The sequence below is a fragment of the Sparus aurata genome, chromosome 15 (genome assembly GCF_900880675.1).
Source record: "Sparus aurata chromosome 15, fSpaAur1.1, whole genome shotgun sequence".
Classification (NCBI taxonomy): domain Eukaryota; kingdom Metazoa; phylum Chordata; class Actinopteri; order Spariformes; family Sparidae; genus Sparus; species Sparus aurata.
Genome location: NC_044201.1, coordinates 7805987 through 7826845, shown reverse-complemented (window position 1 = coordinate 7826845; position 20859 = coordinate 7805987). Strand labels below are relative to the sequence as shown.

Here is a 20859-nt window from a genome sequence, read left to right as displayed (position 1 = left end):
TTACACTGTGTTTTAAGCGTCTTAACATGCTCCACATCTCACACCAAAAGTTATGCAACATCAGCAGACACCTTAGCAAACAGCACTGTAGCGTGTATGACTCAAAATGAATAAAAAAGTAGTTAAAACAGTGTGTTTGTGCAAGGAGCTACTTACCTGTTTGTTGACATCCGTGTCTTCCGGTAGCTAGACCAAACTAGTCAATCCGTCGAGCGTGCACTTACTCCCTCACTGGCAGAGATGGAAACGTAATCCAGCATTTTCGTGTTTATGTTCATAATGTACATGTCCATGTTACAGCCTGTCATGAGCCATGAGCCTTACAATAGCCTGTTAAGCCTGTTAAGTCCACACTCGATGGATATGCTAGTTTGGTCTAGCTACTGGAACACACGGATGTCAACAAACAGGTAAGTAGCTCCTTGCACAAACACACTATTTTAACTACTTTTTTTATTCATTTTGAGTCATACACGCTACAGTGCTGTGTGCTAAGGTGTCTACTGATGTTGCATAACTTTTGGTGTGAGATGTGGAGCATGTTAAGACGCTTAAAACACAGTGTAAAGTTCTGACCCCATGCTGTTAGCGTTCAATGCTACATCTCCGTTCACGGAGCTCTGTAATGGCTGGACCAAATTTGTTTGCGTCTTCGGTACTGGCAAGTCAAGGGTAGCTTGAGCAATGAAGCTGCATGTTTAAATCGACCGAAGTTCTCCTTTAAGTTCTATTCTGGAACAGAAGACTACTGTGCACTTGGTGGCTGCAATTCAAGGCAAGCCCACTACGCTTCACTGGTGCTTTTTACATGGAACTTGGACAGGGCCAGGGGCACAAAGGCCACTGTGGCTGTACGATGATTTTTTTTCATGGGGTGAACAGGAACCATCTGGTGCAGTCAGATTAAGCCCTCCCATGTTCCACCACCATGAATGTTTCATACCGTGCGCAATTAGTCTAACAAGGACTTCGTTTGAAGCACACTGAGGCTTTAATTTATTGATCAAAGTTTTTGTTGACCCAAATTACAAAACATACTGAATAAGCATTCCCGTATCTGAAGTAGCAGCCCTGAATATTGGTTGGGACCAGATTCTACAGTCTCCCTCGTCAGCAGATCAGGTACGGCTGATGATGTAGGTGAGTTTTCGAGTGAGACTGTGGCTCTCTCTACTTTTTCTCTCCTCTGAATCAGTGACTAATGAACAAGCAACAGTCAAACAGCAAATCTCCCCTATTCACTCTGTGACTCACAGTTATCTATGCTAACGGACAGCTAGTGAATTAGCACTCGTCGGCGGGGGAACACTTTGAGATTGAGTGGGACTTAAAGATGGACACGCAGTGATTTACTGAATCAACGACTCTAAAGACTGCCGACGCGAGGCAAGCGGCGTACATGTGTATGTGTATTACAGTAAAGAGCGGCAGGGACGGAGGCGAGCTCTGGCGCTTGTAAATCTGCGGAGGTTTCGTGCTCGGTGATCTATCTGTCAGCACCTGCGGCTGCATCTTTTACCAAAGAGATAAACGTCACAGGAGACATGTTTATAGGGGTCAAATAAGGGGTTAATGTGTGATGCTTAGCCCCGGAGACAGTTCCATCAGTGCGACACACACGCGAGCGCGCACGAACACGCACGGAAGACAAATTGAATTAGCTGGCCGATGGTTTTTTTTTTTTAAAACCAAGATTGTTAAATCACGAGCCCACAACACATTCAAGACCCCTTCCCTCCACACAAGCTGACACTCCTACTCGCCGTGTTGACCTTTGGCATGCATAATGAAGCCGTTGTATCACTCCAGTAAACCGCTAATTAAATTGGGCTGAAACAGCAGCTTGCCTGGGCAGTGGAAAGTGCCGATTAGGCCTGTTTGTGCTTTAATTAAAATCTATTGCCCAGGTTTTTTCCTTACAAAAGGTTCAACACTTCTACACAAAAGCACACCCACACATATTAAAAATGCATTTCAAGAGAAGGAAAACTTAACTAGAAGTTTCTCTTAATGATGTTCTGAAATCAGAGCAATTCTTACACTAAATTAGTATACAGTACACAAGTTCTTGTCATAAAACAGTGCAGTAAAATAGTACACAGTGCACAATTAAAAATCAACACATTTGGAATACTATGTAAAAAAAATTAATATATAAAATAGTGAATTCCTTGTCATAACACACTTACAAAAGTTGTGAATAATTACCTTCCATTTTAAGTTTCATAACATCAAATTGTAGAGCACTTTTAAAACGAACTTTCTCCCCTCTGCTTCTGTAAATCTCATGCTTCTATGCTCCATATTTGTTTTGGTGGGAGTCCCTTTCTTTTTTCCTGAAGGCACATCTATTCATCCACCTAGTAATATAGTAAATTAAGAACTGTCCCTCCCTCCCCTCACGGCCTCAGTTGGCCATCCCCTCTCCTTCACCTGAGAAGCAGAAGGTCACTGTTCGCCCTCCCCCCACCGGCTTTATGAGCCTTATAATTAAAACAGGGAGTAAATACTGGAGGGAGTGAAGGGCCGCTCTATAACTCTTCCCCGACTTATCACCGTGTCACTGAAGCGAGGAGATATCCGTTACTTTCTCGTGCAAAAACTCCTCTGCTGAGGGGACTTTTTTTTTTTCCGAGCAGGAGAGCTGCAGTCTACTTTTCAGGTGCCAGAGGATGTAAAACGGGCCTTTGTTCTTGTCTTTCGGCTTTCGATGAAACTGGTAGCAGGGGTGATTGTGAGATGACAGATCAGTGTCTCACTCAAGGACTGGATTATTGATGGACATGCTGTCTGTTGTGGAGGTTGAACTTGTGACCTTCGTGTTATGGAACAGACTTTCGAGCGATTGGCTCAGCTCGCACCACCGGTCGGTTGGAACGTTATGCTGTCAGACTGAACACATATAGGATGTAAGCCGTAGTAACAACAGATTCTCATGCAAAATGTTGGTATTTAAGGTCATTTCTACACCTTACTCTACTTTTCCAGTTTTGAGAACATTTACATGAAGAAGTGGTAGAAATCTCCCATTTTGAACGAGACCCTTCAAGACCATCAAAAACAATCAGCCGTTTGCATGGCGTTTATCTAAACAGACATTACCAGACATTGCGAATGTGCAGTCTTCAACTGTGTTGACTTCTGTGTTACTTTTGCCATCTCAAAGGAGATTGAAAAGCTGCTTTAAAGGCTGAATTAGCGAACACATGCTTCTACCCTGCCAGACTGCGCTGATATTCAAGGAGCATTACCAAGTCAAAAGTCAAACGGGAGAAAATCTACGTGTCCAGATCAACAACATGCGAGACTGTCATGCACAAATCAGCAATAACATTGAACATTTGCTAGCTAGCTACTGAGACAACAACAAACTAGTATGGATTGTTGTAGACTTCAACTTTCTTTATTTGTCATTTCAAATTTACACCTTACAGTGCAGATTGGAACAAAATTTCATTGCAGTTGGTTTAGCATCATACAGGATAAAAAAAACAGCAGCAAGCATTTACATAAACAAAAGTGTAAACATAGATACTATATAAAGTATAAATTGCACAATCAAGTGACCCAGAGTGGGTGGGTGTATTTTCTTTATACCAAACTACATTCGCCAAACGGGTTGTAAACATTATTGGCATCCGCTTCAGCTGAGCTGTAACTTTATGCAGCCTCTCGCTGAAATTCATCCCCAGCACTCCACCAGGAAAAATTATTTTGATTTTCAGAATCCAACCCAGTGGCAAGAATATGGAATAACATTATAGAATCAAGCAAATCTTCGCCCATTGTCTTGTTTGTGTATGTTGGTCATACAGAGGCATCACGATTCAATTGAGTCTGTTTCATAACCAGTTCAAAGTTCTTTGAAATAAAAAACCCAAAAAAGAAAATAGAAGAAAACAGACTTATATGAAATATATGAAAGACAACCAAGACGTTAAAGTGTAATGTATACGAATAGAAGATGAGCATGGCAAAGATATATTTTGTGTATCAATACATCTGCAGTACAGGCCAAGTCTATTTTTAGAATTTTGTGTTCTGTGATTGCTGCTGCTTTTTTTTTTGTTTAGCTTTTAACTGCCGAAAAGGCATTTTTCACCCCACGGGAGGAAAAAAAAAACGCCTGCCTGTGTTCGGATTCTTAGCTCATGCATACATTTGCGGGTGTGTGTGACTGATGTTCCATGTGTTTGCTTTCTTCTCAGGACATAGCGTCCCAGAAGTTTTCCATGCCGTCCCCGGTTCGCACCGTCATCGCTGCAGACTTTGACAATGACAACGAGCTGGAGGTCTTCTTCAATAACATCGCCTACAGGGGTCCATCTGCCAACAGGCTCTTTAGGTACACATGCAATAACAGACACACTCATACATATGCACGCAAGCATGGTAGTGAGTTTTAAAAGAGCAGAGCAGTTTGATGATGAGCTTAATGAACTACTCTTGTGTCTTGATTTAATATTCTAAAACCGGGCTTGGAGGAAGCTGAGAAGAATTTAAAATTCCCAGCCAAGGATACTTATCTAGTCTGGCATCCCGCCTCCTCCTCCACACATGAATGAGTCTTTCATTAAGACAGTTTTAGGTCTCTTTTTGGCTCATGGTTTGGCTTCCTCTCTAGATAATATTAATGAGCTGAGCTCTCAAATGCAATATATGATACATATCAATTGTTAGGACTTAATAGTAGAATAAACCCACGCTGTCTGAATAAAGGATCTGATCTGGCATGTTTTTCGTAACAGGATGCAGAAGACATGATGAATGTGGCCATGAGCTAGTGGGTCAATTCATACTGAATATCAATAATCAGAGTAAGCCCCAGAGATTTCCTGGATCAGAATAGTCCTGCCAGGTCGCTGGAGGAGAATTTGTCTTTCTGGACACGCTGAAGGTCTGAGAGGGTCACTGCTCCACAGCCCGCGGCTCTGCCATTGTCTTGTATGAAGATGAATCAGCTAATTTAACTCTGCTCTCTGCCACTGAAAAAAAAAACAAGCTCATACTATTGTGCCCGAGCTAATTAATTAAATTCTGCTAATCAATATTTAGCTGAGCTGAGGGCTTTACCAGCCAGGATCAGCACATTAGTGCACTGGGAAATGAAATTATAACTTGAAGAAACTTGGATATGGAAATGCTTTGTCATTAAAGGTGCATTGCAGGTAGTTATGTGCATGATTTCTCAAATCAGGCCAAATAATTCACAAGTCATACTTTAAAACAAATATTCACAGAAAGATGAAAATCATTTAAAACCAAGGAAATTATGATGAAAATCAGTAAGAGAATATAACAAATCATTAAGGGTAATTAATTATGAAATGTTACTAAGGTTGTAAGTAGCATAAAAAAAAAAATGAAGATCAAGTTACTATAAGGACTGCACCATATATAATTTCAGCATTGACATTGCATTGTGTGCATGTGCAGTAGTCAAACTGCAGGACGTACAGTGTCAAGTAAGGCAAATGAGCTCAAACATGTCACATCAAGTTTTTCGCTGCTTGCTACAAAAGCAGAACTCACAAGTTTGTCATTGCTATGATTAATCTACAGGAGAGGTTTGTCTACTGAGTCAGTGTGAGAGAGACAGACATGCGGGCGCTGCATACACAGCGACCACCAATCACAGTCGTCCTTGATTAATTTACCCAAAAGAAGCAGGGCCTACTTTGGTTCTTTGATAAAATGAATGTGTTTTTCATTTGCTTTATTTATCACAGAAAACCACAATATCACAATGTCATGTCAGTTTGTTTCCACTGTCCTGCAGCCCTGCTTACTATTTACAAATGCTGAATGTCATGTGAGATGACATTTGAGTCTTAAAGGAGAAGAAGTATGAAGATCCTTATTTAAAGCAGCGACATCCCACTGCAAAAGTCCTGCAGCCTCTCTTTATGATTCCACACAAATAAAAGTATACAGTTATTGTCAGCAAAATGTATATATAGTAGGTATAGTATCCCCTCTTAGATTGTATATTATTATACAGTATATTACATTACTGGAGTATTGCATTGTTGATAACATTAACAAGTAAGTAATATTTCAATGTGTAGCTGGTTGAGAAAAACTGATTTTAAGGCTACTGTTATGTAGTTCAGTTTATGTCACTATCATATTTCATTAGCTGATTATAGCTGGGTAACACTTAAAATAAACTTAATTAATGAAGTCTACATTTCTAGTTAACTCATCTTTGGTTAATAGCTATTTCACTTTAAACGACCAATAAAATGCTTTATTAACAATCCATTAAGCAATTGTTTATTGTAAAGTTGCAACTACACTGTATCATACTTTGCGAGTTGTTGACAAATACTGTGTAGCTCATCTATGAAAATTATTTGGATGGCGTTCATCATATATCTGTATGTAAAATCTCAATCTGTAGAGCACTTTTAATGGCCAAATACAAATCAGTACACAGAATTGAATAGGTAAGAGTAAGAAAGAATATGAGACAAAAATGGATGTACAAGTACAAGTTTGTTTCTTCTATATAAAATGTGGCCATAGTACTGATGTTTTATTTGATTCCATGGGTAACTGCTGCGATGCTGATGTGACAGGGTGAGCAGGAGAGAACATGGAGACCCCCAGATAGAAGAGCTGAACGTTGGGGAGGCGTCAGAGCCTGAAGGACGTGGAACTGGTGAGTGCTTTCACCTTTCACCTATCACCTCAGCGTCAAGTGACAAGTATCTGCTATTCCAATGTCTTACCATTAGGTGGCACCAGTGCTCCACTGGAGATGTCTTCCTTCATGTGCTTTATAGAAGAAATAAAGACTTGTTCCACATAGTTAGTTCTGTGACTGCTGCAACATTATGTCCATGTTTCCCGGCATTAGGATGTTATGCAGGCTGTTTTCCTGAAGTGTTTAGTTGCATCATCAGTGTAATGGCTCTCCAGGTGCTGTAGCCACAGACTTTGATGGTGACGGGCGTCTGGAGCTGCTGGTGTCTCACGGGGAAAGTGCAGCACAGCCGCTCTCCGTCTACAAAGTCATCCAGGTGAGTGTTTGGAAGGCGTCTGAAAGGCGACGGCATCACTTTGACAGTGTTATCTTGAGCCAAACCGTCCCTTCCCTTTTCTGATTCTGTCTGTGTCTCAGGGAACCACCAACTCCTGGCTGCGAGTGATTCCCCGCACAAAATTCGGTGCTTTTGCCCGGGGAGCTAAAGTGGTGGTGTACACCAAAAAGAGTGGCCCACACACACGGATCATCGATGGTGGCTCCGGGTACCTGTGTGAGATGGAGCCCGTCGCCCACTTTGGCCTCGGTAAGGTTTTCAACAATTACACTAATACTGGTATTCCACCTGTTAGTGCTAACTGGCTCTCTGTTAGAGCTTTTACTAAAGATTATATAGATTTTTTGACTTTTTTCTTTGGATAAAGACTTCTTGTTGTTGATTTAGTCTCTGTTGATTGATTAATTGCTTAGTTGACTTCCCATTTTTAGCACCACTGCTTGGGACAGATGGGTAAGGGATAGACAGACAGAGAGAAATGGGTGACAGAATCAGCTCTACAGCGAGTAGCAGTGTGAAGGATAATGACAGCCCCATGCGGAAAGCATTGTTTAATACCTCCAGCCTGATTGGACACCAATGGGAGAACAGAGAGAGATGGGGGGACAGGTGTTGCCGCTGGAAGACAGACTGGAACCAGCTCCTTCTGGCCCCATGGGACTGTCAGCTGCTGGTCATCCAGCCCGGCTACCTGGGAACGGCTCCAAGCACAGATCATCTCTGGAGGCCCTTGAATTTACTGCCTTATTACTCATCACACACTCCAAGAGCTAATCTTCCACTCCATCGTGGCCTCAGAGCAGACTGGCAGACATGTGATACACCCCCCCCACCACTAAACAAGAGGGCGCCGTGCAGTTCAGAGCAGGTGAAATATTCTTTGGCTCTCAGGGCAGCACACCTGCTGAGCAGATCACTGCCTGGCAAGGTAACTCAAGATCTGTTTACATTAGAAATGCCACTTTAATTAAGTGCTGCAGAGGCCCTCTGGAGAGGGGCTTTCTCTCTGCCTGATAAAAATGGTTAATGGAGAGAGAAGTGAAGGCGGTGCCACTCCCTGTCTGAAAGAGAGGAAGAGAAAGGCCTCGTGAGACTGCGGCATCTCCCGAAAAAATCACAAAATGATGTATGCATGTTCCTCTGAGTTTCGTGTGCGCTGTGACTGTGCTGTATGTCCGACCAGGTAAGGATGTTGCCACGAATGTGGAGGTGTACTGGCCAGACGGCCGCTCAGTGGCTCGACCCCTGGAACCCTCAGACGTCAACACAGTGCTGGAGATCCACTATCCAAGAGAGGAGGAGGAGGTCACTCCTACTGTGGAGATAGAGGTACAGCTTCACAGTAATCCTCAACTGCCAACATCTAAAATGTTGTTATGCTTTGTCGAATAGGCATGGCCACTATGAGAAGAATGTCCTTGATTTCAATATCAGTATCATTTAACTGTCCTGGGTGTGCTCTGAGGTGAAGGGGCTAAAATGAACACATGTGAAACAGGACCGCTCACCGGTCCCGCTAAATTCAGGCTTAATCATTTTTAGACCTTAATTAAACACATTTTGTGCTTATACTATTGCACATTCCTATTTGAATGTGTGTGAAGTCAAACTACAAACACAGCAAACTTTTTTTTGTGTTTTGGCATGGGACAATGCATGAAAAAAGTGGGAAGAATACTGGGTTCAGGGCTCAGATCTCACAAATTCTGACTGGGATTTAATGAAAATGTCCACAAATACAACCTTACATCATCACAATTAAATAAAATCTATTCTTAGTACATGGCTACAGCCACCATAAAGTGTCTCAGTGAGGCGTTTGGCCTCTACAAGCCTCCGGAACAGCTTCAGCCATCACTGGCATGGTCGATCCAGGTCTGAGGGAGAACTGAACAGCATTATTCCAAATGGTTCATTATGGCATAAAGGGAATCACTCGGAATGACCCAGTGTTGATGAGCAATTAGCATTCTCTCCAAGGTCGCAAGTGGATACGAGGCATGGCAACAAAATGGCTCAGTCAGAGTGAAAGCGTCTACATTAGTTGTGTTTCTCACTCATTTATCAGCTTTTACTTCATTTGTCACCTCTCATTCAAACCCATTCTTGTCTCTAATCAGACTGACCGTGTCTTACAGTGTGGTCATGGGTTTGCCCTGAACGAGAACGGCCGTTGCACAGGTAAGCTGCAAACATCCGTCAGTTGTGTCCTTTTTTTTTTTTTTTCCCAAAATCAAGACAAAAAGTGTGTTTCCTTCCCTTGCCTTACCATCCTCCTCCCTCAGATGAAGATGAGTGTACCCAGTTCCCCTCTGTGTGCCCCTCTGACCGCCCTATCTGCACCAACACCTACGGCAGCTATAAGTGCCGCGCCAAGAGGAGATGCAACCAGGGCTTTGAGCCCAACGATGATGGCTCGGCCTGTGTGGGTGAGTGGTCCTGGCAGAGTCAGGGTAGACTTAGCTGGATTACTAAGATCGGGAGAACAAAGGAAGCACTGCCAGAGAACGAGATGCCTTAAGCTGCCTTAATTACTCTGGTTTGGAGTAAAGGCTTAGAGGTGCTAACATTCCTCTGACCGTGTCCCCTCTCTGCACCCCGCTGTCTTGCATGACTTACTCCCCCATGTGAATGAGCTCTCTTGCAGCCATAAAGACGCAGATGTTGGCTAACTTTTTCCCCTGCCCTCTGTTTCGCCTCTCTCTCTCTGCAGCCCAGGTCGCTTACTTTGGGGGTACACGGTCTTCTGGGGAGCGCAGGTGGTCGGGCATTTCTTTCTGGCTGCTCTCCGTCTCTGTGCTACCACTCGTCTCCTCCCACCTCCAGACTGGACTACTGTAGCTGTCGCTGTCTTTTCCCCTTCGCAACTCTCTCCAACTGCTTAATGGGGATGTACAGAAAACTCTCAAAGCAAACTTTTCACTGAAACATCTCTTCCTCCTTCTCCTCTGTGGATCTCTGCTATCTTTTTTCCAACAGTTATTCACAGCCCTGCCCGCCGCTCTCCGCTGGTATGTGTCACCTCTTGGCTCCGGGCCCCCTCTGGACTGTTAAGAAGCACACAGGGAGCATGCTCGCTGGGAGCTACGGGGTTCAGAAGTAACTGTGTCACACCCGCAGAGCCCTCACGTCATCACCTGGCACTTATCTTAGTGGGACCTGAACCGAAGCCAAGTCAATAAGTCGAGCTGCAGCACATAAAGCACTGCGCACACTGTACAGCAGACAGATCTACTGAGTCCACACACCACATTCATTAGAGACACGCTGAGGCCCCATCTGTATCTCCACAGTGCCACTATATTAATCCTTACAATGTCACTCTCAGTCTTATTATCGGCTTACTGGGATGCTGAGGAGCACCAGGTCTCCAAGCTTTAGGTTTTTCTGCGTGTGTGTGTGTGTGTGTGTGTGTGTGTGTGTGTGTGTGTCCGAAGAGACAGCTGGGTAGAGAAACATATGCCAGACCATCTGTCTCGGATGGTAGCTTACATTTTGTTACCTATGAATAACACAAGAGCACAGTGGAGAACATAAATGTATGCGTGTGTGCGTGCGCGTGTGTGTGAGCACAAGAGTCGGCAGGAGTAAATTGAACTTGATTGAGTACAGTAGCCCGAAGGTGTACTTGAATCATAATCGACTCAGCAATTTTTTTAATGATCAGCCACTTAAATTAAAACTTAGAGTTGCTTTGCTTTTCAAACGAGCTCCAGCCTTCAATATTCACTGCTGAAATTATTATTTTTTTAATTGTTCTCATAAAAGAGGAAAGCGGGAACAGTCAATCCTCCATCAGCGATTCCAAGTGGCGTCACTGCCTGTGCCGCTGTCACAAAGACGACCAGGTTGCTTTTCGTTTGCCACGGGGAAGCAGCTACCAACAGCACAGGACAAAATATCTATGTAACAGAGACGTGAACCAATTAGAAGAGGTGTCCAGGCTGCCAGACTGACTCGATAACCAGTCAGTCTTCATTCTCCCGGGAGATTTCCAGCCGAGAAAACTGCACAGCGAAATGGAGGTTTAAAGGAGAGCCAATCTAAATGCTCGTATCATTATTCCAGAGCTATTTACATTGTGCAATCACATTTACAGCAAAAAAAAAAAAAAAAATGCCAAATGGCAGTTTAGTAATTGCTTATTTTCCCATTTAAGATTAGAATAATGGGCAGTTGACAAGAACATGAAGACAAAAGGAAAATGATCTGGATGTTATGGACCATGATGCATTCTGGACTGAATGATTGTTCTGGAAAAAACACCTAAAAGGAAACTCACCAGTCCATTTAATGTAGCGCTGGTGATGTTCCGCTCGATATAGTGCAGTAAAGTAACCTGTTTAAAATATTTTTGTTCAACGTTCAAGCACAGTGCGCAACATAATGTAAAACTACAGTATAAAGGACAATCCTGGTGATATTCTATATTTTGGTTGTTGTCAACAAGTCAGTAAAGCATAAGCAAGTCTCTTAATAATTTGTCCCCTCCCTACCCTGCCTGTGGGATTCTGACTGTATGTTGAAACTGTAGTTTTTAGAAAAAGGGTCTCGAACAGGGGTAAATGATGCATGTTTGTTGGGTATGCTATGTGTTGCTGCAACGAGGTGTGAAATTTGTCTCCAAGATGACTAACTTTGGTCTGCAATGCTAGCGTTTTGTGGCTGAGATGGAGCCGTCTCGGAGCTTTAAGTCATGTGCAGATTTGATACTTGAAATATAAACTGTCAGACACAGAGGAAGCAAGAGCCGATCACTGTGAGTTATCAGGGCTGTCAGTCCGTACACAAGCACAGTCTAAAATTTAGTCTTACCTAACTCCCTTTGCTCTATTGCCTGTGCTGCACACAAGATGTAAATTTTTTCCATGCCAACACATTCTGTGTTTTGCAGATAGCATGTATGATGCCAGCGGAGAGAGAAGTGACATCAGGAGCTGTTTCTCCACACAGAGCGTCAGTAATAGGTGGCAAATGAACTCGCCAGTGACACATTGATTCAAAATGAAAGCTTCTGTCCCTGCCAATGCTGAGTAACATGTCACTCAGTGCAACAGTGTGGCTCATTTATTTGTGTGATAATGTTTGAGGCACAATGGAGCTCCATGGCACAGAGAAAAGCAAGCATACAGCAGGTCTGGAAACACAGGCGATGCTTGTTAGTAGGGTCAGTTCATCATGGATTTTGGTATTTTTAAGGGATTTGCTGACAGTATGAAAAATCTAGAATATCACCAGAGTTATGAATGTGAAGATTAAATAAATATTACATCACAGTATTTAATCATTATAACTTGACCCAACTTCAACCATTTAAAGGCATAAATACACAAGACACAACGACAGAAGTGAGAAGGCGTTGATATCTGGAGGCTGTGATTCTCTGAAATAAACTAAAACAAAACCCCCACTTTCCTCATCATGTGTCTGAAGTGATTCTTCTTACTTTGAACCCTCAGTATATTTATTTAACACTCCTTCGCCACATGTCTCTTGACACTTTTTAGGAAGTGAATGCACTTCTTGGCAGAAAAGATGAGAACATCGCCCCCCCCACAAGATGTTGACAGCTTCCACATTGCTGTGAAGGGGAGCATCAGTTCTCCTCTCAGCAGTCGCAGTGCAGAAACTACGCAGTGCAACTCCCAACTCATCCAGTTTTAGACCACAATCACTGTCATAGCAGGGGATCGATTCATCATCAACTGTTGGCCTGCGCAGTCCTCCAGAGTAGTGAGAGCATGTGTGTGTGTGTGTGTGTGTTTGTGATTCTGTGCCTGATTCATAGACTTCTCCCTATCCACTGGCTGAGGCAAGTGTTATATAAACTTTTGGACATTTTTTAGCCGAAAACCTCACACATTCCACCAAACTCGCGGCCCTTGACATCAGTCCCTGAGCCCGCTAATGAGTTGGACCCAGACCACAGATGCCACCTGTAAATATCAAACATTTCAGCTGAGATTTAGACACTGCACTCACTTCTCTCTGAGACATTTTTAATGAAAAACTAAGAGGCATCGGAGCATGAAGAACTAATAAGCAAACGATGATGGATGTGTTAAAGCAATTAAAATCACTCACGGCGGATCTCTGTTGGATCCGCACTGACGATGTTGTCATGCTCTCTGCGAAAGCCAAAGAATCTGTGGAGAGTGAGAGTTACCGAGGGTTCAGCGAAAGCGCTCGAGTCAAGTCTTTGAATATGTTCGCTCAGAAAACAGAAATGTTAATGAGGTTCAACTGAGGTTGCTGTGGAAGTGTTATCACGAGGACGGAGGGGAAACGTTTTGTAGTTTGGCTCACACTCTCGGGTCAGCCTCGAAACTGTATCTGATGTGTAAGCTCATAGTTTGCATGAACAATAAGTTCCACAAGTTGTTTATCAAAAAAAAAATGCACGCTTTAAGAGGACACTCCGTTGTTTTAACCCTTCACATTCTCCTACACAGTCCTAATAACGATGTAGTCATTTGTTGTCAGACATGGTCGTGTGAATCCAGTTTGCATCTTTTCCTATAAATGTGTTGAAATGTGTTGTGGCATTTCAGCTGATTCTGACGTTTGTAAAGAGAGAAAGGATACCACAGAAGATTGTTAGCGATGTGTACATGCAATGTGCAACTGATCATACTATGAACAGAATCGAACAGGAAAATCACAGTTCTCACAGTTATACAAGACTCATTTAAGATATGGAGCCTGTCTGTGCCCAGTCAAACTGGAGTTTATTCCAGGTGTGAGGTGTTGCTGGAAGAAATAAATGAAAAATACAGTACTGACAGTGATGGATTACTTTACTCAAGCACTTTGGACACACATGGAAGTAGATTTACAGATTGTTAGGACAGAAAGATAGAGACATTTCATGTTATCAGTAATAAGAACAACAGGAAAGACTCCGCTGAGGAAAAGGTAAGCTTTAAAGAGGTCATATTATGGAACATTTCAGGTCCATAGTTTTATTTTGGGGTCCAAGTAAAATGTGCTTACATACTTTAATTTTTCAAAAACACATTATTTTTCTCATATGGTGCATTGCTGCAGCACCCATTTTCACACTGTGGCTTGAATGCTCCGTTTCACCCACAGAGTGAGACATCTGGCCTCTGTTCAATCTTCGATCTTTGAGAGTTGCATTACTTAACGGCAGGATGTAGCCAATCAGAGTAGGGCGGGCCATGCCAAGCAAGATAGTGTGAACTAATAGTATGGCTGCCGTATATATTTAATAATATGTATATAAATATACGCCTGTTACGTAGTGACATACACAAGTTTGGAAGTAAAGGCTCGACTCCAAACCAGGCGTTTCAGGCAGCGCAGGAGCAGTGTGTTCTGTGGGAGAGAGTAACTCCCTTTGGCGTGGACTTTTTCACTTTGCAGACCTTTCACATCATGAAAATGCTACACAACACAATAAAGGAAAGATGAAACCCCAAAAAGCATAATATGACCTCTTTAAAAGAAATTAAACCGTGTAATGTAGCTGAACAGTGTCAATGAATGATGTCCAACGACCTGCAGGAAACATGGTGTGTGTGTGTGTGTGTGCGTGTGTGTGCGTGTGTGTCTGGCATGGTCAAGGCATTGTTTTGCGTCCCAGAAGCTCCAGCTGTGTTTCTCTCTGATGAAATGAACTGCAAGTGGAGATGTCCCTGTGAAAAATAAAACCTGGAACACATTGCTCAGTGTGTGTGTGTGTGTGTTTTAGCAGAGTTTGGTCCTGTGTGTCTGTGTGTTTGTGTTTGTGTGTGTGCACCCTGTTTGCGTGTGGGCATGTGCTCCATGTGGAAAAACAATCCAAATGCCTTTTTATGTGTGTGTGTGTGCTTCAGACCGCTAATCATAAAATATCCCTCGAACAGCATTTGCACAAAGTACACACGCCATGAAGCGGCCACAGAGACTGACTTGAGATCAGATACAGAAGGACATGTTAAGGAAATGTTTGTACTTCTCGGAAATGACCAGAAAAAAAGAGGCGGAAGGAGGGGAGAAGAAAAAGATCTGTAGATGTGGATGTATACACTGTGGCGGCCATTTGTGGCACTGAGGCCAGTTTTTTCTTCAGTTGCTGAAAGCGCGCTTGTCCCTGAACAACAGTGCATGTTTGTCAGCTTCATGAGCAGAGTGACGCTCCGTACAGACATCTCATCTCCTGTGTTTTTGGGCCAGGCAGTGCAGGACTAATCCCAGGTGCAACCTGAGGTAAAAAATGAACGCTTCGTCATTCATGTCTATAATTGCTGGAGCACACCTCGTGTCAATTGATTTAAATTTATTTGACTAATTTCACCGTGCCTGAACATTAAAACGAGTCAGTGACATTACAGATTAAGCTACTTGAACAACCACTTGAGCAAGAATGGCATGACACACAACAGCTGGCTGTTAAGTGGGCTGCAGGTTATTGTAATTACGGCTAATTTCGAGCCATTATCTGAACACGTCAACGATAATTAAATAAGTGATAACACATTATTAAAATTCACGGTCCTTCGACAAGAGGCCGGAACTGTTCTCAGTACAAAATGGTTAGACAGCATGCGGTTAAAGGAAAGTAGTGTTGACTACCATTTCTGACCTGGGGGCAGTGCAGCAACAAAGTCTGAAGGGGCAAGAAACACGAGTCAGAGAGGTCCTAAAGTTGACAACAGGTTATCTTGACTGTTTAAAATGTTGGAACAGTCCCTCATTGCACAGAAAAACAGAATGCAGGAAATTTGGCAAGTACAGTCACTATTGCCAAATCAAGAAGTCATTTTCTAATTATTAACTTTACAATTTGCCATCAACTTCTCTTCCAAATAAATTGTGTTATTCAAAGTGATTGTTTTAATCCTGTGTGGTCACCTGAGTCCTTGTGCTTCTTCTCCTGTTTGGCCTCCATTCAGAGATGCTGTTTCCAGATCTCAGAAATGAACTAAAGTACCACGTTATAACTGACTGTGTTACTGTTACAGATTATTTCCTCTGTTAGAATAAAGATAAGAATTCTGCCATCGACCCGATTTACAAAGACATCACCATGAAAACCCTGCACAGATGAGTCTTGACTCATCTGTGCTCTCGGAGGGGTCAGTCTCCGGGGATCAGTCTGGACATGAGGCAGCAGACCTAACCACAAAGGCAATCAATATCTGTGCTGCCTGTGTTAAAAATCTGATTGCAGATCTGTTTTTTTAAAACACTTCCCATACGTATGTTTTAGTCACTTAAATAAAAAAGCCCTAATAACAAGAACGATTGAATAGGCTGGATCTTTTTTAACGGAATGAATGTCCCTCGACACAGTGATGAGCCGACAAAGGATCACAGTGGATATTATGAGATTGGAAAAAATATGTTTAATTGTAGGCTCAGATATATGAAACACAATAACGTAGCCAATAATGAAACGACAAGACAAAAATCTCTTTTTATTTTAGTCAACAGAACAAGGAATGCATGTTCATGTGTGATTCAAGAATGTAAAAGTGCGCTCGGAGATCAAGGCTGCATCATGAAGCCTATGAAATACAGCTCATTTCAATCACACAGAACTTATAGGCTTGGTTATATTAAACACACACAGAGCCTATATTAATATGGTCATGTTGGTGTGGATGAATTCTTAAAAAAACAGCAAGAAATGCTTCACTGCGGTCGGTAACGTGGATTGTAGTGTGTTACGTTTAACAACTGTAGAAATACATTTGTGAAATATTGTTTGTAACACGTTATATTGCTCCGTTCCTGCTAAAAGTTATATATTACTGTAACCCTGTATACCCTGTATACCCAAAAAAGGATCCAAATAACCAGACTTTTGTCAGCCGCCGAGCCAATTATTTCACTAATTCAATTCATTCTCACCACAAACGTGCTTGCCCTGATCAGAGATACAGTTGTATTGGAGGAAGTGAACAAACATATTTCTTTCCTGGATTTCTTGTTACACTGTACTGACTGTAATGTGACTACTTCCTGCAGTCAAAGGTGCAGTAGTCTATTCAACATGTAAACTTGTGCATTTACATGTACCATACACAAGCATGTACTAACACTGTCATAGACACTGTCCCACATGTAGTCTCAGTGGGGATTGTCCAGTAGATGTGCTCTCTACTTGGTGCATCTTTTGTTGTTTATCCCTGTCTTTGGTCTTGAGTGTGTTGTTGGGTGTATAAAAACGGAGACGACATTTCGGCGCTTCTCCTCCGCAGCCTTAATCCCTGTTTCATCCCTGTTTCTGTTCAACAGTTAAAGACTGACACAGCACCATTTATTCGCCTTCAGCCAGAGATCCAAGGAGAACGACACACAATAACCCCTGTCTCACAATTACCCGAAGTGATCAGAAGTGACATTTTTAACCAGAACCACACGTCTCCACCCTCAGACTCTTAACATTGTGTTTTTATGCAAGCATTCTGGGCTGCACTTGGGGGCGGTCCAGAGGCAAACACAACACAAGGGCTGTCAATCACACGGAGGTCAAGTAAACTGAGCGGATGTTGATGCCAAAGCCAACAGGCAGGGCAGCAGTATAGCGGGGGGAAGAGAAAAAAAATCGATTTAGCTAAGGGAGGGTCTCCAAAACTAAAGCTAAGCACAATAAACCAAGTGTGGCCAAAACAGGGAGAGGCAAATCCTGCAGTTTCCACCGTGTTTGAGCTCTTCAAAGAGCCTCTCAGCTCTGTGGGTTTCACGGCAGAATTTCAAAAACAAATGTTAAACATCAGATACAACCTCCACGTTCAACCAGAGAGCCAGAAGGGTCTGTGTGTGGGTGGGGTTCTGTGTACATGATGTCTGAGAGCAGTAGCGCTGAATCTCCCTTGTTTGTTGCAACAATGCGCAATCGTTGGTTTACTGCACAATCATAACTCACCATGATCCTGAATTTGGGCAGATGTTGATAAATGTTTGGTGGGCTTGAGTGAGCACAGCTCTGCGCTCAGAGTTTGGATGCCTCGGGAGACTCTGTGTTAGACCGCCAGAGCTCACAAATTATTTTGTTTGACTGGATTCCGGTTGTGTCGATGGTTTTTTTGTCCAGGGAACGGAAAATAAATGTGTATTTGTGGGTAATTCCGGTCACAGATGAGCAGTTAGGAGCAGGATACAGGAGCAAACACCTTCGTCTTATGTCACTACAGGCCTGATTTCGCTCTGACGCCAAGGGCTTCTCCGGAGGGACCACAGGTTCGATGCGTCACATGCAATCACACAACAGTAAACTTCACTAAGATGACTGCTCGGTGTTTGCCAGGCACCGCTGCCAGTCAAAAAATGTCGGGAACACGAGGCTGCGGTAGGGTACTGATTTTTTTGGTCGTTTGTCGGAATAAACATTTTAACCGATCAATAGCAGAAAGTGACTTTTATCCCCTCTGGCCCTCTGTGACTCAGGCAGAAAAGAAACTGTGGAAAAGGTATAGCGGGCCAATTTTTTCCTGTTTAGAGAAGAAGAAATGAAAGAGCAGGAAAGGCGTGCAGGAAGTCGAACAGACAGAGAAAGCGCCATGCGGCCAGAGAATGGAGAATATTAAAAACTTGGAAAGTCAAAACAATTGCAGCAACAAACTGTAGCAGAAGCTAAGAGGGAAAAAAAAAAGATTTTAAGGAACAAAGAAGGTCTGTGTAGGGGTGAGAGAGTGGCCTGTTAGCGTAGGCTTGACCTTTCCACACAGGTGTTGAGATGTTTCTTCACTCCTCTGCTGTCTTTGAGTAAATATCAGCTCGCCCTCACTGCTCCTCCTCTGTCTTTACCCCTGTGATCTTCACTAAGCCTCAATATCTGCCAGGACGTTATCACTCATTTTTTAGCCTTATGAGCAGGCTATGATGGATCTACTGTACACCTCTTGTACACACATGCTCACACATACACACACAAAAATTAGCCACCGCTGCAAAAAAAAGGATCAGTGAAACAAGTGGGTCCAGAACTCCTTAATAGGCCTATGTGAAATGATTTGTTGGCCACTTGATGGCAGTACAACAAGCAGGTGATGAGGCTACAGTGTCAGCAAAAATGGGTAACTAATATTAGCCTAATGGCAACGAACTTCTGAGGGAAATATCTGGCTCTTTAATCTGCTAAATGCTCCACCATGTTCACCTTCTAATCTCCCCAGGAGGTCCGGGACGCTTGAAGGAAAGGGGAACAGAGGGAGAGGCGTGAGTCATGGGCCGCAACAGGGTAGAAATCCTACTGTTTCTCTGAGTCATAACCCAGTCAAATCTGAAACCACACTGACATGCTAAGTTCAGTGGGAAACACACTCTTCAAGTGAATATCCAATAATGTGGCTGGAAAAATGTTCCCTGGGAATCATTATGTTTTAAGTATCCTTGGTATCAACGTGATCAGTTAGCACACCATAAACAGAAGCCACTAATTGCTGATTCAGCATACTTGTAATGGTGTCAAAATGTCTTCGGGGGAGCCATAACCATGACAGACTGACCGCTGCTGCTGCTGCTGCTGAAAACAAGGTTGATGAGAGTGAAACCTTTAATATCATCACTGTTCCAGGCCATCGATAGTTTGACTGTCAAAGCAGCTCATTAGTGCCTAAACCGAATCACACCACGAGCAAACAACGAAGATTCTCTGTAGGAAGTCATGTGGGAACGGTATGTGGCAAAATCGATCCATCCAGACGTTTAGCATGTGTTGTACCTTATAAACAGTAGTCATTTGATTCGTTGCTAAAACAAAAATACATGTTAGAGCGGCTCTGAGAGGGAGAGCTTCACCCATTTTTGTCATAGCTTACCTATTAAGTCATGAAACAGTTGTGCTGTGTGCGCTCCACTCTACTTTATTAAAAAAGACATTTCAAACGCAAATTCTTAATGGTTATAACATAAGACAGGATAAACTTTATGACTCAAAACTCTGTAGAATCTTTTCAGTGGTCCACCAAGCACCAAACATAAAAGATAACTTGGTGAGTGCCAATTATTCTGACCTTTAGTTCCCTAAAATGTCAGAACCATCAGTCACGAGGAGAAATTCTCTTTGTGCTCATTTTACGCTCTCATGTGGGTTCATTAAACATTTTTGCAGACATCACACTGACCCCTTTCCGAAACAAACAAAACAGTTTCTGTGATGAGGAAGGGTTGATTAGCTATGGACAATTAAGTCACTTAGCCTTCGCAAAATAGATTGGTCAGAGAATGTCAAAATGTTTACACAAATGGAGCCATTTCTTTGTGTTTTTAACTCAACAATTTGAGGCAAATCTGAAGTGCATCTAAACTTGAACATGTGCAGCAGGTTACATGTCAGCTGAACACAGTGGCTGAGTCCGGGGCTAAATCCAAATGTCCACTCATTTGACATTCAGACTGAGCGCTAGCAGACTTAAAGGAGAACTTCGGCCGTTTTTAACCCATATCCCTGTTGAATGAGGTTACCGAGTGCTGTCATTAGGAAAAATAACAAGAACATTTGGCACAATATTTACCGAGTACCAGAATGGCAGCTAAAGCGAACCTATGGGGGCAGACATAACCGAAAGTGAAACTTAAGGATGTCTGCCCCCATAGGTTCGCTTTAGCAGCCGTCCTGGTATCTGGTCAATATTGTGCAAAAAATTCACGTTGTTTTTCCTACTGACAGCACTCTGTAACCTTGATCAACAGGGATATGAGTTAAAAACAGCCGAAGTTCTCCTTGAAGCCACATCTATTGTGCCATGTTCATTGTCACCATGTCTAATCTGCGAGGACCTATATAAGCCATTGATTTCTGCTGCTCTGGGAAAACAAAAGACGTGGTTTGATGGTGTCACCGAGTAGCATGGGATCATGG

The 20859-nt window shown here is 42.8% G+C and overlaps 1 protein-coding gene across 1 annotated transcript in view; it reads left to right on the top strand.

The window, feature by feature from the left end:
• Positions 1-13830, top strand: part of crtac1b (cartilage acidic protein 1b) — a 30909-nt gene extending 17079 nt beyond the window's left edge. The window contains exons 8-15 of the mRNA XM_030441038.1: positions 4209-4345; positions 6582-6664; positions 6925-7025; positions 7127-7295; positions 8230-8375; positions 9167-9227; positions 9332-9475; positions 9760-13830. Coding sequence (XP_030296898.1) covers positions 4209-4345; positions 6582-6664; positions 6925-7025; positions 7127-7295; positions 8230-8375; positions 9167-9227; positions 9332-9475; positions 9760-9887 — 969 coding nt within the window. The 3' untranslated portion in view covers positions 9888-13830. The remainder of the gene's footprint in view (positions 1-4208; positions 4346-6581; positions 6665-6924; positions 7026-7126; positions 7296-8229; positions 8376-9166; positions 9228-9331; positions 9476-9759) is intronic.
• The last annotated feature ends 7029 nt before the right edge of the window (positions 13831-20859 follow it).